A 16,493-nucleotide genomic window follows, 5' to 3' on the forward strand; every position below is an offset into this window, starting at 1 on the left:
TCTGCCATCAGTTATGGGTTTTAATGCGTAAAATTTGGCACAATGGTAGATTTTACTATATATTAACTGATCAGAAAGTGCTGCTGCCGATTTCTTTTAAAATGTACAAACGCGAGCGTGTCAGATTTCTGGCACGATTATTGGTATGATTTCCCTACGGAGTACACTTCAGCGCTCCCTTCCAAATCCAGTATAGGCTGAGCACCACTAAATCCAGCTGTTCTTTATTTCAAATAAAATCCACTCACTTCATAACGGTTTTTCGACATTTTCTAGCAAATCAGATTTTCAGAGACTTATATTCCCAGAAAGAACTAGATCGCTACTTTAGAAAAACAAAAAGAAAAGGGGGTGTTAACTTTTATATAAGAACACTACAGTTCGTTAAATACAACCCTCTGAATTTACTACTTTTCGCTTCTTTCAGTTTCTCTTTTCGTAACATTAAATTCTTACGCCGCCATTTTTATCTAGCATGCGATAGGAACATGCCGATGTCAATAGAATGCAAAGTGATACATACTGAAACGCGGTAGGGTAAAAGTAAGCACGTTGCTGCCGAGAAAATGCACTAGGAAAGGAAAAAAGATTAGTACTATTTATTTTGGACTACTTGTGACTAGACCTGCGGAGGCTTACATTCTATTTGGTAGTGATCAGCCTATAAGAGAAAATTTTTGTTTGATTTTTCCATGAATTTGCATTCATTCTCAAGGTACACCTATTTTACAATGATTCTGCTTAGTTTTGGTGCAAAATATTGAGAAAATGTAGAGAAATGACAATTCATTACAGGTCACCCCATTCCCAAAAATATGCAAAATTTAGCCCTGTGCAGGCAATATTTCAATTTATTTTACCTAATTCGTGGAATTTACATTTAACATCCATTTAATCGTTACAATCTTTGTCATTTTCATTCAGAAACATGCTAATTTCCGTATTATTTAGACATCTGAAGTGCTAAAATGCGAGAAAAGACTTTTACTAGGTCCTGAAACGAACCAAAATAGTGCTACCTGGTCGAAAATTCCATCTAAATTCCAAAAACACAAGAAATCTAAGCGTTTTCAGCCATTTGTTACCGTTTTACATCATAAAGAATAGATTAATGGCATTTCCATTCATTTTCGAGGGGTTTCAGAAAATACCATGTATTGCTCCTTATAGGCTGAACACCACTAAATCCAGCTGTTCTTTATTTCATATAAAATCCACTCACTTCATAACGATTTTTCGACATTTTCTAGCATATCAGATTTTCAGAGACTTATATTCCCAGAAAGAACTAGATCGCTACTTTAGAAAAACAAAAAGAAAAGGGGGTGTTAACTTTTATATATTAAGAAAACTACAGTTCGTTAAATACAACCCTCTGAATTTACTACTTTTCGCTTCTTTCAGTTTCTCTTTTCGTGACATTAAATTCTTACGCCGCCATTTTTATCTAGCATGCGATAGGAACATGCCGATTTCAATAGAATGCAAAGTGATACATACTGAAACGCGGTAGGGTAAAAGTAAGCACGTTGCTGCTGAGAAAATGCACTAGGAAAGGAAGTAAAATTAGTACTATTTATTTTGGACTACTTGTGACTAGACCTGCGGAGGCTTACATTCTATTTGGTAGTGATCAGCCTATGTAAACCGAGAGCGCTGAAGATCTTAAGCTATGATATCAAAAGACAGTAGCTTGTGAATTGTATTTATCATGAAACTCATACAACCTGCCTAGAAAAACATATGTCTTCATCACTTATTTCGTAAACAATGTCTTCTGAAGCAAAAAAATAAATTTATTATTTACGGATTTGAAAATTCATCCGCCCCTGAAACTTCTGAAAGAAACAATACGGCGGCCATATTGAATTCAACTCCGACAATGTTTTTGACTTTCTGCTATTCTTGTAAAAATAAAATAACAATGAAATAAACTCTTACCTGCGTAAAAATAATAAAACATCCTCTTGAATTAACCAGAACATGCTTTATTTTCATAGATCTATCATGAAACTTTTGACTCATGTCCAAAGCGCTGAAAATTTCACTTCCAGTTCCAGACTTTATAGTTTTTAAAATCACTGAATTTACACTGATCCAAGAATTATAATTAACTGTTTCAAGAATAATAATTAACACAAATACTTTTGCTAATACTTGATAAATGTGTATGCCTTAAATATGGCATAAATCAAGTATATCATACATTGTCAAGTGTATTGTAAACCTTTCCGAGAATCGATCCATGTAAACATTGTGATGTCATGATGAACGTTTCACAATGACGTCATTCAGTGCTATTGTCTGTGTGATAAAATTAGAGACAACCATATTCATGGAAATTTGTTGAGATCACAGAATCTATTTAGAAAAAAAGTTGTGCAACATCGAAACTGGACTGTAATAAAATTCAATCTGGAAGGAAACTGATCAATGTAAAAACTAGTCCGTCAATATGGGAGGAGCTTAATTTTGATATAAGGTCAATGACCTGATAACAAAATAAAATATCAGGCAAGTGATATCAGGCACTTTGTATAGTAGTTGCATGATAAACTATAGCATCAATATAAGGAAACTTTCATTCTTTTATAGAATTACAGATTCATACCACTGACAATCAATAACCAGTAAAGTAAATTTACATAATTATTTAGTTAAAACATGATTAAAAAAAAAACAAAAATAAAAACAAAAAAAAAAAAAAGAACACATAACTTTTTTCCTACAGAAAGTACCTATATAGCTGCAAAACATAATAGCTCCCATCTATTTTAGAAAAAATGTTTCAAACCTGCTGCCGTGGAAACTTAACAAAATACATTTAAACAACAAAAAACAAAGAACCCTTTAGAAATTTCCAGCAATTTTCTTTCCAAATAAGAAACAGCTTTTTATTATAATGTTGTAAACAAAACATATTCTGGAAAGTATGGAAAATCTAGAAATGCAGGAACGCTTATATATAAGGAAACATTTTCCTATCTTATTTAAAAAAGTCATCTTCGGAGCTAAATTCCTTTGTACAAGTTTTATTACAATTAATTTTTTTTAGAGAATTAATACCAGAATACTGGATTCTAATGAATATCCATTTGTTGAGGATTACTTTCAACAAACAGTGGGAATTACTTTCACAAGTGTTGTCGGCAGACAATGTTCATAGAAAGTGTTTGATGTGGATTTAACATTAAGGAACATTAATAAAGCTACAAACCGTCATACAGTGCTTGGATGTTATATATTTTAGGCTTTGTTTAGGGTTGCATTGTGAAAATTTCCTGAAATAAATTTTGGTATTGTTTCTTTCTAGTTTCGCACGGCTCCTAACACGTTGCTGACAGTGTGCTTTCGATATCAGTCAGAGTACCACATCTGTACATAAAGGCTTTAAGCACTGTTATAACCTCTCAATCCTTTCTCAAATACATGCAAAAATGCACTGTAGATATAGCTTTCTCGTCAGTAAATGGCTCCTTGAAATAGAACTTTTATTGTACACATGCATAATGTCGAAATTTACATATAGAGATGTTCAAAGGATGCATGTTCAAATATTTTTAACACTTTCCAGTTTTTTAATTATAACCCCTAAATGTATATTTTAGAGTTAAAAGAAATTAACAATAATCAACGTGTACCGCTAGCTAAACATAAACAATATGCCATTGGTCATTACATTGTTTGTCAGTGCATGTCAGTCTTTTTGCTTTATATTTACATTTATTTTGCGACGAGAACGATCTCAAAGCCTTTGAACTCAATGTTACAAATGTCGCATTTACGATTTATTTTCTTAGTAACTGTGGATTTCGCAAATCCAAGTTCACACAAATCATGTATCAGTAACGCCCTCATCTCAGCAGACAAATTGGAGGGCTGAAGAAACACATGGGCAGGCCTTATTGGGCAAAGGTCGCAGCTGCCTACGTTACTAGTCTCGTATATTGTAATATCTTCTCTGGGCCTGCAATGAATGTTTTCGACAATATTTTGTTTCAGTTTCTCAATAATTTGAGTGTTTCCCTTTTTTCCCCAGTATTCTCTTATTTCCGCAATTTTGTTTCGGTACTGAATTGCATAGAAGCGTTCCAACTGTGCAACCAATGACTGGATTTGAAAATGTAAAGCGAGATCATACACTTCTAAAATTCTTTCCTGTCGTGGCAATGTGCCGTATCGGAGGAAATTTAAAATGTATTGAAAAAGTTCACCATCGCAGTCAATAAAAAAACGACCGTCTTTGTCCTTCGCGATGTCTTCAGGTCGGCTAAACATGGCCGCAAGCTTACTTTTAGGTTCCTTTGTCGGCGTATCACATTTAGGTTCCTTTGTCAGGGTACTCAACCATGTTGTCATCAATTTTCCACCAACATTCAATTCGACGACATCGTCTCGGAACTAGATAAAAGATACAAGTCGTAAAAAATATTGAAATACTTTCTCACCGATATCTAGGAATGGATATCAACTGTACATTTATTTGAATCAGATGTTTACATTACTGGCATTCATTGAGTGGATCAAGAGTGTGGTCCGTGGCAAAACAAAGTTAAAATCAAAATAGAAAAGTAGAATATGTCTTTTCTATATTACTTTTCATGTGTTATCCTGACCGGGCATATGCAGATCAGATAAGCATGAAAATTGCGCATTCAAATCGTCAGAGTAAGAAGAAAGTAAAATCCAAGCATTTAAACTGTCAACATTTTCCTTTTTATGACAGATATGCACGTTGCTTCAGTTAATGATAAATAGAATCAAACGACTTTTGGCTCATAACAGCTTAAATCGATAAATACTTAAGTGTTAACAATACCGTTAAACAAACAATTGCGATGCATGTCAGCCTATGATTATGCTAAAATATTTTTAAACACTAGCAAGCTACGGGGTCTGATGCATTGACATTGATCTGAAAGCGTACAAAAGTACAGTTTATTGACACTGACTTATTTATTTTTTTAAAGATGAAATTTAAAATACTTCTGAGCTATAAATTTTACGAATCTGTTGGGTTTTGGATAAAACACTCGTTTCTTATCATTCAATGAAGATAGCACTTCAAAGTGCTTTTGTTAACGCAATACTGTTTCTTTCGAAGTGTACAGAAATCATTTAAGTAAGGTCTTTAGCTTGTTGCAAACACTGTTCAGTCAACACTGTCATGACATCTAATGTTCGCAAAATGCCATCCGCACGCATTACACTTACAAAATGTATTATATAATAGAGGATATTCTTTCTTTTACATGTCTATGTTAAACGTTAAAAGATTATCAATAGTGGATATTGTTTATTTATTAATTTTATAACAACAAACTTTGTTTTTAGCGGTTTACTGTACTTTCCAAGTTAAAGACGTCCTTGTACACCGATTAACATCATTCATGTTACCACCGAGGAAATCAAAGGGATTTATACTAGATATCTACATGATTTTGGGAAAATATAATCTAACAAAATTACATTCTAAACTTTTACTGCACAGGGATATTTCCTAATCTAAGTAGCTGGAAAAGGAATGTCAAATTAGCAATAGAAATAAGCAATAGAGTTTGACTGGCAATTTAAAACCGTATATGTTTTATGGAAATCTGAATCAGTTTATGCTGGTAAATTCATTCTTTGAACCCTGTAACCTGTGGTGTTTTAGACGTAGTTAAAGATATCTGCAGGCTGAGTGCACATCCACATTCATTTTAGTGTGCCGATTTTTTCCTAGAAAATATGAAACGCACTGCACAAAGTGTAAGCAGGTAACGATTGACTTGAGTAAGCATATTTTCTTGTTTTGTCCTTCAAATGAAGCGATGAGGTCCTGGTTACGGGTTACATCCTCCAAAATCATGTCATTGGGTATAAAAAAATACTTTCAAACACTATGCGCATTTTCTCCTGACTTATAAATAATTGAAATGTTTCGTGGCTTCACATCATTTTGTTTGAGCAACGAGGCCAGGGTGTATAATTTTTAAGCTTTTGTAAAGTGTGTACATCTGAAGAACTGGCTGTAAAATATTTTTCATTTCTATGTGAGATCAGCAATTACATGTACTTAGTTGTAGTCATAATATATCAGCAAAATAAACAATGATAGTAATAACAGCTAGGTACTTGCACATTGTAATAGTCTTAATGCTTTCGTTTTGATTAAGGCTTTTGATCTGGGTGTTTTTGTATATATTTTCGACTGAGATGGATTGCTCATTGTTGTTTACATCAAAATAGATTTATATATTAATTTCGTTTTAGTATTAGAAAGACCTCAGTTTTGTACTTATGTCGTTTTACTTATTTACTGTTTATGTCTTTTCCATTCTACAAGATTTGTTTTTCATTCATGATTGCTCATGGACTACACACACTGGTTTTCAATCATGTTGCTGCGAGAAAATTAAATTAAAATCACAATAAACCGTTTGGCATAATGATAAATGAGGCTGAGATTCAAACTTGTAAAATGTAATTGACGTCTATGAACTAGAAACTAGCCTAAGGACAAAAGTACATAATTAGGTCCATGCTTAAAAAATTCCGAATACCATCAAATTATAGAACGAAATACATGTAGTTGTTGTACATGAAAACTGAACACCATATAAATCGTGTATATGTCGCTAAAAACGATCGTAAAACTGGTGAATGCCTAGATTTTTGTGAAAAGACTGCCTAATGGGACCACACTCTGGGACATTTCAACATCTTTAAGAATGCAACATCTTCAAAGAACTGATACATGTTCTTCGTTTTGATGCATTCCCATTATGTCCCTGTGCTGAAACTTCACATAACTAAGTTCTACACGAAGTTTTCATCCTCTATCTCTTTACAAATGCCATTCTTTTTCATTAGCGGACAAATTCTTGACAATAGTTGAAGTATTCAGCCACTAGGATAACACATTGTTTGTCCGGACCATAACTTTGAAATGCATGGTCCTATTGAACCAATCTTGTGTAGATTTGGCATAAATGTTAACCTTAACTAGGCGAAGTCTCATGCGCAAAGCACAGGTCACTATCTCAAAGGTCAAGGTCACAGTTGAAGGTCAAATGTCATGTCAGATCTTGTCCGGAAGAAAACATGTATTGAGGAATCTTGCTTATAATTGGCTTGAATTTAACCTCAGTGAGACAAAATGTCATGTACAAACCCCAGATTCCCACCTGATAGGTCACGGGCCCAGTTGGAGGTCAAATTCCGGATTTATTTGTCCGGCCCATAACTTTGACATGCACTGAGGAATTTTGTTTATATTTGCCATGAATGTTTACCTCAGTGCAACAGAGGGTCATGCGCAAAACCAGGTTCCTACATGAAAGGTCAAGAGCACAGTTGGGAGGTCAAATTTCGGATTTATTTGTCCGGACCATATCTTTGACATGCATTGACCAATCTTGTCTATAATTTGCTGTGATGTTAACCTCAGTGAGATGAAGTATCATGCGCAAACCCTGGTTCCTGGACGTCAAATATCATGTCAGGTCTTGTTCGATCCATAACTTTGACATGCATTAAGAAATCTTGTTTATATTTGGCATTAAATTTACCTCAGTGAGACAAAGTGTCATACACAAACCGCAGATTCCCACCTGAAAGGTCAGGGGCTCAGTTGTAGATCAAAGTCCGGATTTCTTTGTCCGGGCCATAACTTTGACATGTATGGGCTAATATTGGTCATATATGCTATGTGGTTAACCTCAATGACACGGAGATTCATGCGCAAACCCAAGGTTCCTATCTTAAAGGTAAAGGCTACAGTTGGAGTTAAAAGTCATGTCTGATCTTATCCGACTCATAACTTTGGCATGCATTAAGGAATCTTGTTTATATTTGGCATGAATTTAACCCCAGTGAGACAATGTGTCATGCACAAACCCCAAGTTTCTATCTAAACGATCAAGTTCACAGTTGGATGTCTAATGTCATTTTAGATCTTGTTCGGCCCATATTTTTTAAAATGCATTAGGAAATCTTGTTTTTTTTTATTTGGTATAAATGAGACGGTCAAGCTCACAGGGGTCAAAACACGGGTTCAAAATGTTGCCCGTAGGCATCCAGTAAACCTTATTTACTGAATTCCGTCAGCTGTGTAAAATCGTTCTTATTTTGAAGATATGCAATATAAATAGAATAATCATTATTTCTGGATTTACACAACTTAATACAAGAAGAAATAAAAAAAAAAAAAATATGCAATTTAATTCCTTTTCTTAAACTGCTAGCATTACATTTACAAATGCAGAAAAGTTTGATTGAACGATTTGTCAATTTATTATGCACACGCTTGTACAGTTTTAAGAAAAAATTGTGTTCGATTAAATGGCTACTGTTGATTAAGTTACTTGAATAATTTGGTAAAAGTACCATAGATCTTATTTATTGTTTTGCTTGTTTTTTTTTCTCTTTTTTTATTATTATTTCAAATAAATATTATATGATAAATGCACGTTAATCAATATATTTTTGGTATGGTAGTAGTTATAGAAACGGTTAAAGGTGAAGGTCTTGTTAATTATATTATTAGAAAAGGGCCAGCCTATTTGGCTTATGAGACATCTTTAGTATGCGTACTAATTACCTCCCAGCTTCTACCACTATGCCAGGCGCCAGGCGAATAGAAGTCGGTAACCATACATTTAACTAGGTCGCGTCAGAATATGAATATGAAATTCAGGCGTCAGTGTATTATTATTATTATTATTATTTACCAGATTTTTATAGCGCTCTTTTCATCTATAAAAAAGCGTTCAAAAGCGCTGTACAAACTACATATCACAGAATGATATGGACATACAATACAACACAAAAAAAACAACAAATAAATCAACAATAAAAGGTACTTAGCCTGAATCAGGTTTTACCCTACATTTTAATTGTCCTGAATATTTTTTTAAAGAACAATTAACAATAGGTAATAATTTCCATTGCAAAGCTTGTTTTCCAGTGCAAAGTGAGTTTCAATAAATCTTAAAGAAAAAGTGTGTTTTCAATGATCTAATGGTAGCCGGAAGAGCATTCCATAACTTCGGTGCAGCTGATGAAAAACTACGATCACCGTACCTCACAGTTTTGCTTTTTGGAACAACTAGTTGTTTTGGGTTGTTCTTGGATCTCAAATTTCTTGCTGGCTGATAGACTTCCAGCAAGTCTTTAACATAGACCGGTGATTGGTCTTACAATGCTTTGTATGTGTGAACTAGAATCTTAAAAGTCTACTCTATGAGTAACTGGTATCCAATGCAGTTCTTTTAATACCGGCGTAATGTGAACATAACGCGATATTCTCGTTATAATTCGAGCTGCAGTGTTCTGAAGACTTTGAAGTCTATTCAGCAAGACCTTCGGAACACCATACAAAAGCGCATTGCAATAATCAAGGCGTGAAGTGACGAGTGAATTTACTAGAGATTTTGTAGCATCTGTATTAAGATATTTCCTGATGTGGCCTATTTGACGTAGATGTCCGTACCCTGATCTACAAACTGAGTTTATATGTTTTTCCATGCTCATTTTGGAGTCTAGAAAAGCACCAAGATTCCTTACACATTTAGATGGTTTAATGTTCTCTTCTCCAATATTCACAGTAACCGATTCCATATCGAGGGGTGAATGCGACAAAGTGCTAAGTGCATTTCATGAAATTTTACAGAAGAAGGAAAAAACATTCCTGTTGCTTTATAATTCTGGCAGCTGTTGTAATATTTTTAAATCTGATTGAAAACAACTTTATTTTTTTAAATCTAGTGGAATTTTTAAAGAAATGTCTGACAGAAAAGAAATTTTAATCAAAATGTCACTTAGAACTTTTTCGCACTCCAAATAGATCCAAATTTGCAAAAAGGTAAGCGCGACAAAATTCTAAGTGATTTTATATTTTATTATTGAAGGGACATAGAATTCATCATTTTGTACCCAGTTTTTTGTAGTGTTTGAAATCATTGAATAAAATGAACCTTACTAAAACCATGTCACTTAAAACTTTTTCACAGTCATTTTTGTTTACTATTATAAAACTTTGTGACTTCGAAAAGAGTCTAAGTGACATTATAAGTAAGCCCTTAAAATGTATAGGTCATCCAAAGTTTTTGTTTTTGAGCTTATTTTTTCTTTAGAAGGAAATATTTTTCATGTATCTAGTAAAACAACATGGTGTTTGATGGCTGGACACAGGAAGTGGGCCCTTTAATTTCTTTCACAGTAATCAAAAGTAGTGTTCACTGTACAGAGCATAGCATAACGAATGAAACTGCTTTATCTGCTGATTATCTTTTCAATAATACATGAAAATATTTATCACACTAAGAAACAACACATAATTATTTTCCATTTTATTTATTTAAAGCTTTCAAACTTCAGTAATTTCTCACACTCACAATTACACTGAACAAAAATGGCTAGCCATTCACAATGTATCTTTATAAATTATATTCTTTGGCTTAGTTAGTGTATCAGTTTTAAGAGAATTATAAAAACTGTATTTCAGACATGATATTTTCCTCAGAGTAAAAAATTCATTTTAATATGACTAGCAATGCATTAATCATCACAACGTTATTATGTTAACGTCATGTCAACATGATATTTAGCACCATGTATGCATCTAGAAATAGTGCTTTCAAATTTGATTCAGTATTTTACTTAATAGCATTTTTAAAACGAAATGTAACACTGCACAACTGTCTAGATTAATTTACGCACATACTAATCTGGTATATTCGCTTTACAGAATAATTTGTCATCATTTTCGCCCAAATTGAACTGTTCCGCAAGACGTATAACAATTTCCAGTCCTGGTGTGTATAAACAAAGGAGTGTGATGTGAGGGTAAAAGTATACATTAGTGCATACACGAGGAAACAGTTCCATAATATTGATCTAAATTTTACGACAAAGACATATTAGAAAGGAAATTTTCTATAGCAAAATTATTTATACAATCTGGCAGTTATAATCATTCGAAATAATTTCACTTGAGCTGCGCCCTCGTGAAATTATTACACCTGATGTATAACCGCCTATCATGCATAAATAATGTTAAAGCACTGCTTTGGTGTAAATTATTTCTTAATTACTGTATCACTAGCATTAAATATTTCTAGAAATATTTACAAATGTTGGACAGCTGGTATTGTTCAGTATAATGCTTTGATTCAGTAAAACAGTTCTCTTTCAATAGCAAAATGTTTTTTTCCTGTAAAAAAAAACTGTTTACAATAAATAAAGTTTAAATCATCATGCTTTTTCCTATTCTGTACTTTGATTAATGTTGAGTACAGAAAACAGTGTTTCAATTTATTTTTTGCCCAATGAAGCTTCAATACTTTAATTATTGAGAAATATACATATAAGTTGGAAAGCTTGTTTCAAGATCAAGCCTCTCAAAACAGTATAATTAAATAACTTAACCTGACTTAATAATCTATTATAAGAGTTAAAGTCTCAGTTACACTACATCATATAGCCTTAACGGATGTTTAACGTATAACAAAATTTTCAATCAGTTCATGTCCATTCGCATGTGTTTCTTTTCCGTTACTCATGCGGCACCTGCGCTCCTTGTTCTGCCAAATTCGTTCCATCCCGTGGAAGGTTTTGAGCATGTTCAAAATTTAGAATGTACACCACCGGACAAACTTGTCCGTTAGATGTACGGTAGCAATGCGCTGATATGCGTTTTGTTCGTTACTCGTGCGTTCCCTATTCTGAACTTGACCGGTTCGCATCCTTTCTTGTCAGGTTCGCATTCGTTCTTGTCCGGTGGACCTGATTCACGGCTGGACTACTACCGGATGATGCAACAGATGTAACGTATGTTCAACGGACAATAACTGACAAGAACGTTTTGTCAGTTTCTCATGCGCTACGCTTTTGTTTTACACGGTACAAGTCTGTTACTAGTACGGTGATATCAATTAATTGAACGTTGTTCGTCCTGTATATATGCGTAAATCTTGCTGTCATTGTGCGTAAATCTTGTGTTCCTAATAATTTGCTGAAAGCCATGGTCATGCAGTCATTTCAGTTTCATCATTATAGCAGTTACTGTAATGACTGTGTTTAATGTCATTGAACACTACTGATGCAAAAGTTGTATTATACTGTACTGTTTGTAATCTAAAAACTCATATCAATATATGAGTAAATTTATGAATACTTTTTAAAAAAGTACACAGATTTTCCTAAAAAAACTATGTTTTTCTTATCCAAAGCAGTAATCACCAGAAGCTCCGATATATGCATTCATTCACTGTTACTGGAGACATACAGAAAATGTGGTTAAGAAATTTCAAAAGACACCTGACAAGGTTTAAGTTAACTGTGAAATGACAAAAAGATGAGCAATGAATCTAAATTCCAGGCCAAGATGAACTTATTCGTATATTCTTGTGATTCAATCATATACTATGAAAATGCTACAGTACAACTGTGATTCGAATTAAACAAGACCTGTACAACTGTACAAACAGTCATAACTTGCCGGCTGGTCACACATTAAACCGGAATCCACCTAAAACCGGAATACATCTGTATCATTTTAATTAGAGGTATTTTTGAAGGTTTTTTGATATAATTCAATCAATTATATCATAAATAATTAACATATGAAAGTAAAATAAAATACGTTCACTCAGAACAATTTTATAAGAGATTGAAATTTGGCAACCGTGCGAAAAATCATAACCGAAATACACCTGTATTTTATGAATAAATGGTACTTTTGTACGGTTTATTGCAGAACTCATTTGTATATACAAATGTAATATAAATAATTAATTTACAAAAGGAAAATAAATATGATGATTTGTCAGTTTCAGCATATTAGTTGTGTGCTAAATTACACAATAATTATTGTTCTTAGTATTCATATATTACAATGTAGTTATGTACTTTTTGTTTTGTGTGGTAGCAACACATAAAACACATGACATGCTGCTGGAATAAGAATAAGGTCATAGTATTTGGCAGGCTTCGTGTGATCAGATTCTCCCTAAGCTTTTGCAACAGAGTATACTGCTTGGATCAGGGGGTGTTTCATTTGTACACCTGACCCAAGAGGCAAGATTTACAACACGTTCTAGTCAGAACTAGAGCAGTTGCACATATAGAAATACTTTTTGATTTCAAATAATTATATTTCACTAATGTATACTTTTCCCTGTCCTCATTTAGATAAAAAATCTTGAGACAAATGTTTGAAATAAAGAAAAATCAGAAAATTTCATCTGAAGAACTTTAAAAGCATTCTGTCACTTAGCACTTTTTCACAGTAAACAATACTTGGTTTACAGCCACATGTTTACTGTGAAAAGTAACAAGTGAAAAAAAAGAAGAAGAAAAATCAACTGTTTGTCAAAAAAAAAAATAATAATCCTTTAAACCAGATACTGATAATGATATCATACATAAAAGAAACCAACTTAAAGGCACAATTATTGAAAACTATTTGTCACTTAGTACATATACTGAGTGCAAACTTGATATAGTTTGGTGCGAAAAAGCGCCAAGTGACGTAGGCACTTAGCATTGTGTTGCATTCAAATGGTATATCATTTTCACTTAGCACTTTTTGACCATTTTGTTATAAATTCATTTAATGACTTGCTATAATCTTGATATTTTTACAGGACATGGGCAAGGTCATAAACAGTTGATATATGAAAAAAAGGTATTTTTTTCAAAAACGTCACTTAGCACTGTGTCGCATTCACCCCTCGATATGTTTTTCGTTTCTTTGAGAGGTAAATACAATGACTTCAGTATGGAAAAATATTGACGTTTTCGGTACCAGTGTAACTTAACGGGAAATAGAAACGTGTATGTAATAAACTCTTATATGTCTTATCCGAAAAAATTGAACCAATCGACACCAGTTACGAGTATTGTTCATACACACAAACACGTTTATTTTATGTTAACATTAATATTGTGTGATATCTGTTCATATTTGGAATAATCTATCTTTAATTTATAACTCTGATATTAACACCCAAAGCAGTTTTGTAAGAAATCGCAGCGGAACAACTTAGATAAGGATTTTAAAGGATAACCAAATCGTCCACAATTGTCCATCCCTGAATGTTTAAGGCATGGCTGTTGTGTAGAAGCACCGATTTTCTGCAAATCAGTTGGATGTCTTCCACACATAATAACTCTGTCAAGGTCCGACCCACAGAAATGAGAACCAGTGATTTTAAGCCGTTGACATACCTACTAGATGGAAGGAAAAGTGCAAAGGCGGTTCCACATTGTAAATGTCGATAATTATGTTACTTTTATCTTGATGGCTCAATAAAGAAAACTCAAAGATAGGATGGATTTGTGGCTAGACTGTTAATCATGCATCAAAAGTAGTACAATTCGGCTTGATTTTATATATATATATATAATAAAAACAATAAAAATATATTCTTACCATTGCGGTATCCATTGTAGTATCCATTGCCATTGCTTAAATTAGGAAGAAACAGAGACTATGTGGGGAATCAAATGATCAAAATAATCTCTAAACCAAATTTATTTTGAAGAACATGAATAAATTGCCTGTCATGATAAGATATGAAATCTAAACATAGCCTATCATGTGACTAATGAAAATTGTTATTTTATCATGTAGTTGGCAATAGTGATAGATATCCTGTAATTACAAACACAAGGAAAATAATAAGTATCAGTTTCTTGAAGTGTTTCAGATAATCAGACTGTGATTGTGATTGAAATCTATGTAGTTCTAGGATACATGTATGTTGGCATATGATAGGCTATATTTTACATTTACAGCAAGAGATTCTTCAATATTATCCCATATTATTCATAAATCTATTTTGGTTTAGAGATTATTTTGATCATGTGATTCCCCGCATGTGATTCCCCGCAGTGAGAGATTTCCTAGTGGTATACGTGACAGTCTGATCGTATAAATGTCAGGTAGAAAGGTTACCCTGGTTTTATAGCACAAAATTAATGCAGATAATGCAAAATATAGTGCGATACGATGCGAAACAAATATCGCGCGATATTGTGCAATTCTTCACGTACGAACATTGAAAGTAACTGAAAACGTCTGTTCTTTTTCAGTGTTTATTTACCAAGTTACCTTAATGCTATTACTGGAACTGGGGAATCAGTATTTTGCTGAAATCCGTTAACGTCGGATGTGCTTCTCTAGATATCATGCCTCTACAGATTTTCAAACATGTTCCTCGGAACACCAAGTGTGGTTAGACTCAAGAACCTAAATCCTTAGGAAAATTAAAACTCCACTTGAACTTAGATAAATACTACAAAACGACTGCATAAATTTTCTAATATTTATCTAATACTAGTATGTCTACAACAGTGGTTAAAATGAATCATATACACATCCTATAAACGACTGTATTCCACCTCTTCCTCTTGCGAGTGATCAAAACAATAAACTGACAATAAGAACTTGAAAAACAGCATTTTTAGTGACTGATTTGCTTTGAAGGTATATATATTTTCATTTTATTGGAAGCTAAACTCGATTTGTTTCTGTATATAATGTGTTAGTCTGATGACAGGTAGAATTATAGCAAACAACTCGATTGATCACTGATTTTGTCCAGAAATTGTACATTGTCGGCGACAAAAGTACTTATTTTCTTGCTTGAAGAATAACCTACATTTAAATTCCACCGTGTAATTGATAAAGAAACAATACTACTTTGGTAAAATAAAATAAAATCATTGATACATTCTCCAATTTGTTTATAACCGTAAATGAAAGAAGATTCGGTGTTATTTCCTGACTGTATGCACGCTTGCTTAATTACTGTACAAATGCTTGCGAGTTTGGAAAAGGACTGTATGCCTGTTTGTGAGTGACTTCTTTATAAAATATCGGCGTATCCTATGCTCCTGTAGTATTTCTTCATATTTAGAACCGGCAAACAATGTTTGAAGGAGGGTGGTATAAATCAGTCACCATGCAGTCTGTCTGTTCGGTCTATTTGTATATGTGTTATCATATATTTGGTCGTGCAATTACTTCAGTGCTATTGCACCTACCTCTCCCAAAGTTTACATACAAACATCAACCATATGTAGTTAATGTCCATCTTATTATTTTCCTTTTTCTTTTTAAAGTGACACTTAAAGATGAAACATGGTCTGTATTTCGTTTCAGTGCCATAACATTTTTATGCATTAAGGGCTTTGAAATAACTTGGCAGAAATGTTCACCATCATGAGACCGTAATGCGACGATGTGTTTCATACAGGACTATATTTTCTAGAATTTCAAACCATTGAAACCAATATATAATCGCAACTGCAATTAATATGGTGTGAAAATATGAACAGTAAATGGGGTGATTTGGAGCAAAACGGCGCCAGATTGAGTCCACTAATCCTTTGCGGATCGCTTTCTTGACAGCGTCGCACAGTAAACAGCTCTATTTAAGTTTTCTCTGTGTATTTGTCATACACACTTGAACTTTAACATAAAACTACTTATTACCTCACCT

At 33.4% G+C, this 16,493-nt stretch overlaps 1 protein-coding gene across 1 annotated transcript; it reads right to left on the bottom strand.

Annotated features, from left to right (window-relative positions):
• Positions 1–3,477: 3,477 nt before the first annotated feature.
• LOC128558558 (BTB/POZ domain-containing protein KCTD21-like) lies at positions 3,478–14,611 on the bottom strand. The gene is made up of 2 exons (XM_053548212.1): positions 14,420–14,611; positions 3,478–4,401 (listed from the first exon to the last, which is right to left on the bottom strand). The coding sequence occupies exons 1-2, from the start codon at positions 14,450–14,452 to the stop codon at positions 3,724–3,726; spliced, it is 711 nt and encodes a 236-aa protein (XP_053404187.1). The 5' UTR covers positions 14,453–14,611; the 3' UTR covers positions 3,478–3,723.
• Positions 14,612–16,493: the final 1,882 nt, after the last annotated feature.

This window comes from Mercenaria mercenaria, chromosome 7, assembly GCF_021730395.1.
Source record: "Mercenaria mercenaria strain notata chromosome 7, MADL_Memer_1, whole genome shotgun sequence".
In the NCBI taxonomy this organism is placed as follows: Eukaryota; Metazoa; Mollusca; class Bivalvia; order Venerida; family Veneridae; genus Mercenaria; species Mercenaria mercenaria.

What these genes read in the sequence shown, in the direction of transcription:
- LOC128558558 (XM_053548212.1), bottom strand. Translation starts at nt 14,452, where the DNA reads ATGGCAATGGATACTACAATGGATACCGCAATG. An exon ending in CTACAATGGATACCGCAATG is followed by an intron (nt 4,402 to 14,419) that starts GTAAGAATATAT and finishes TCTTTTATCTAG; the next exon opens with TTCCGAGACGATGTCGTCGA.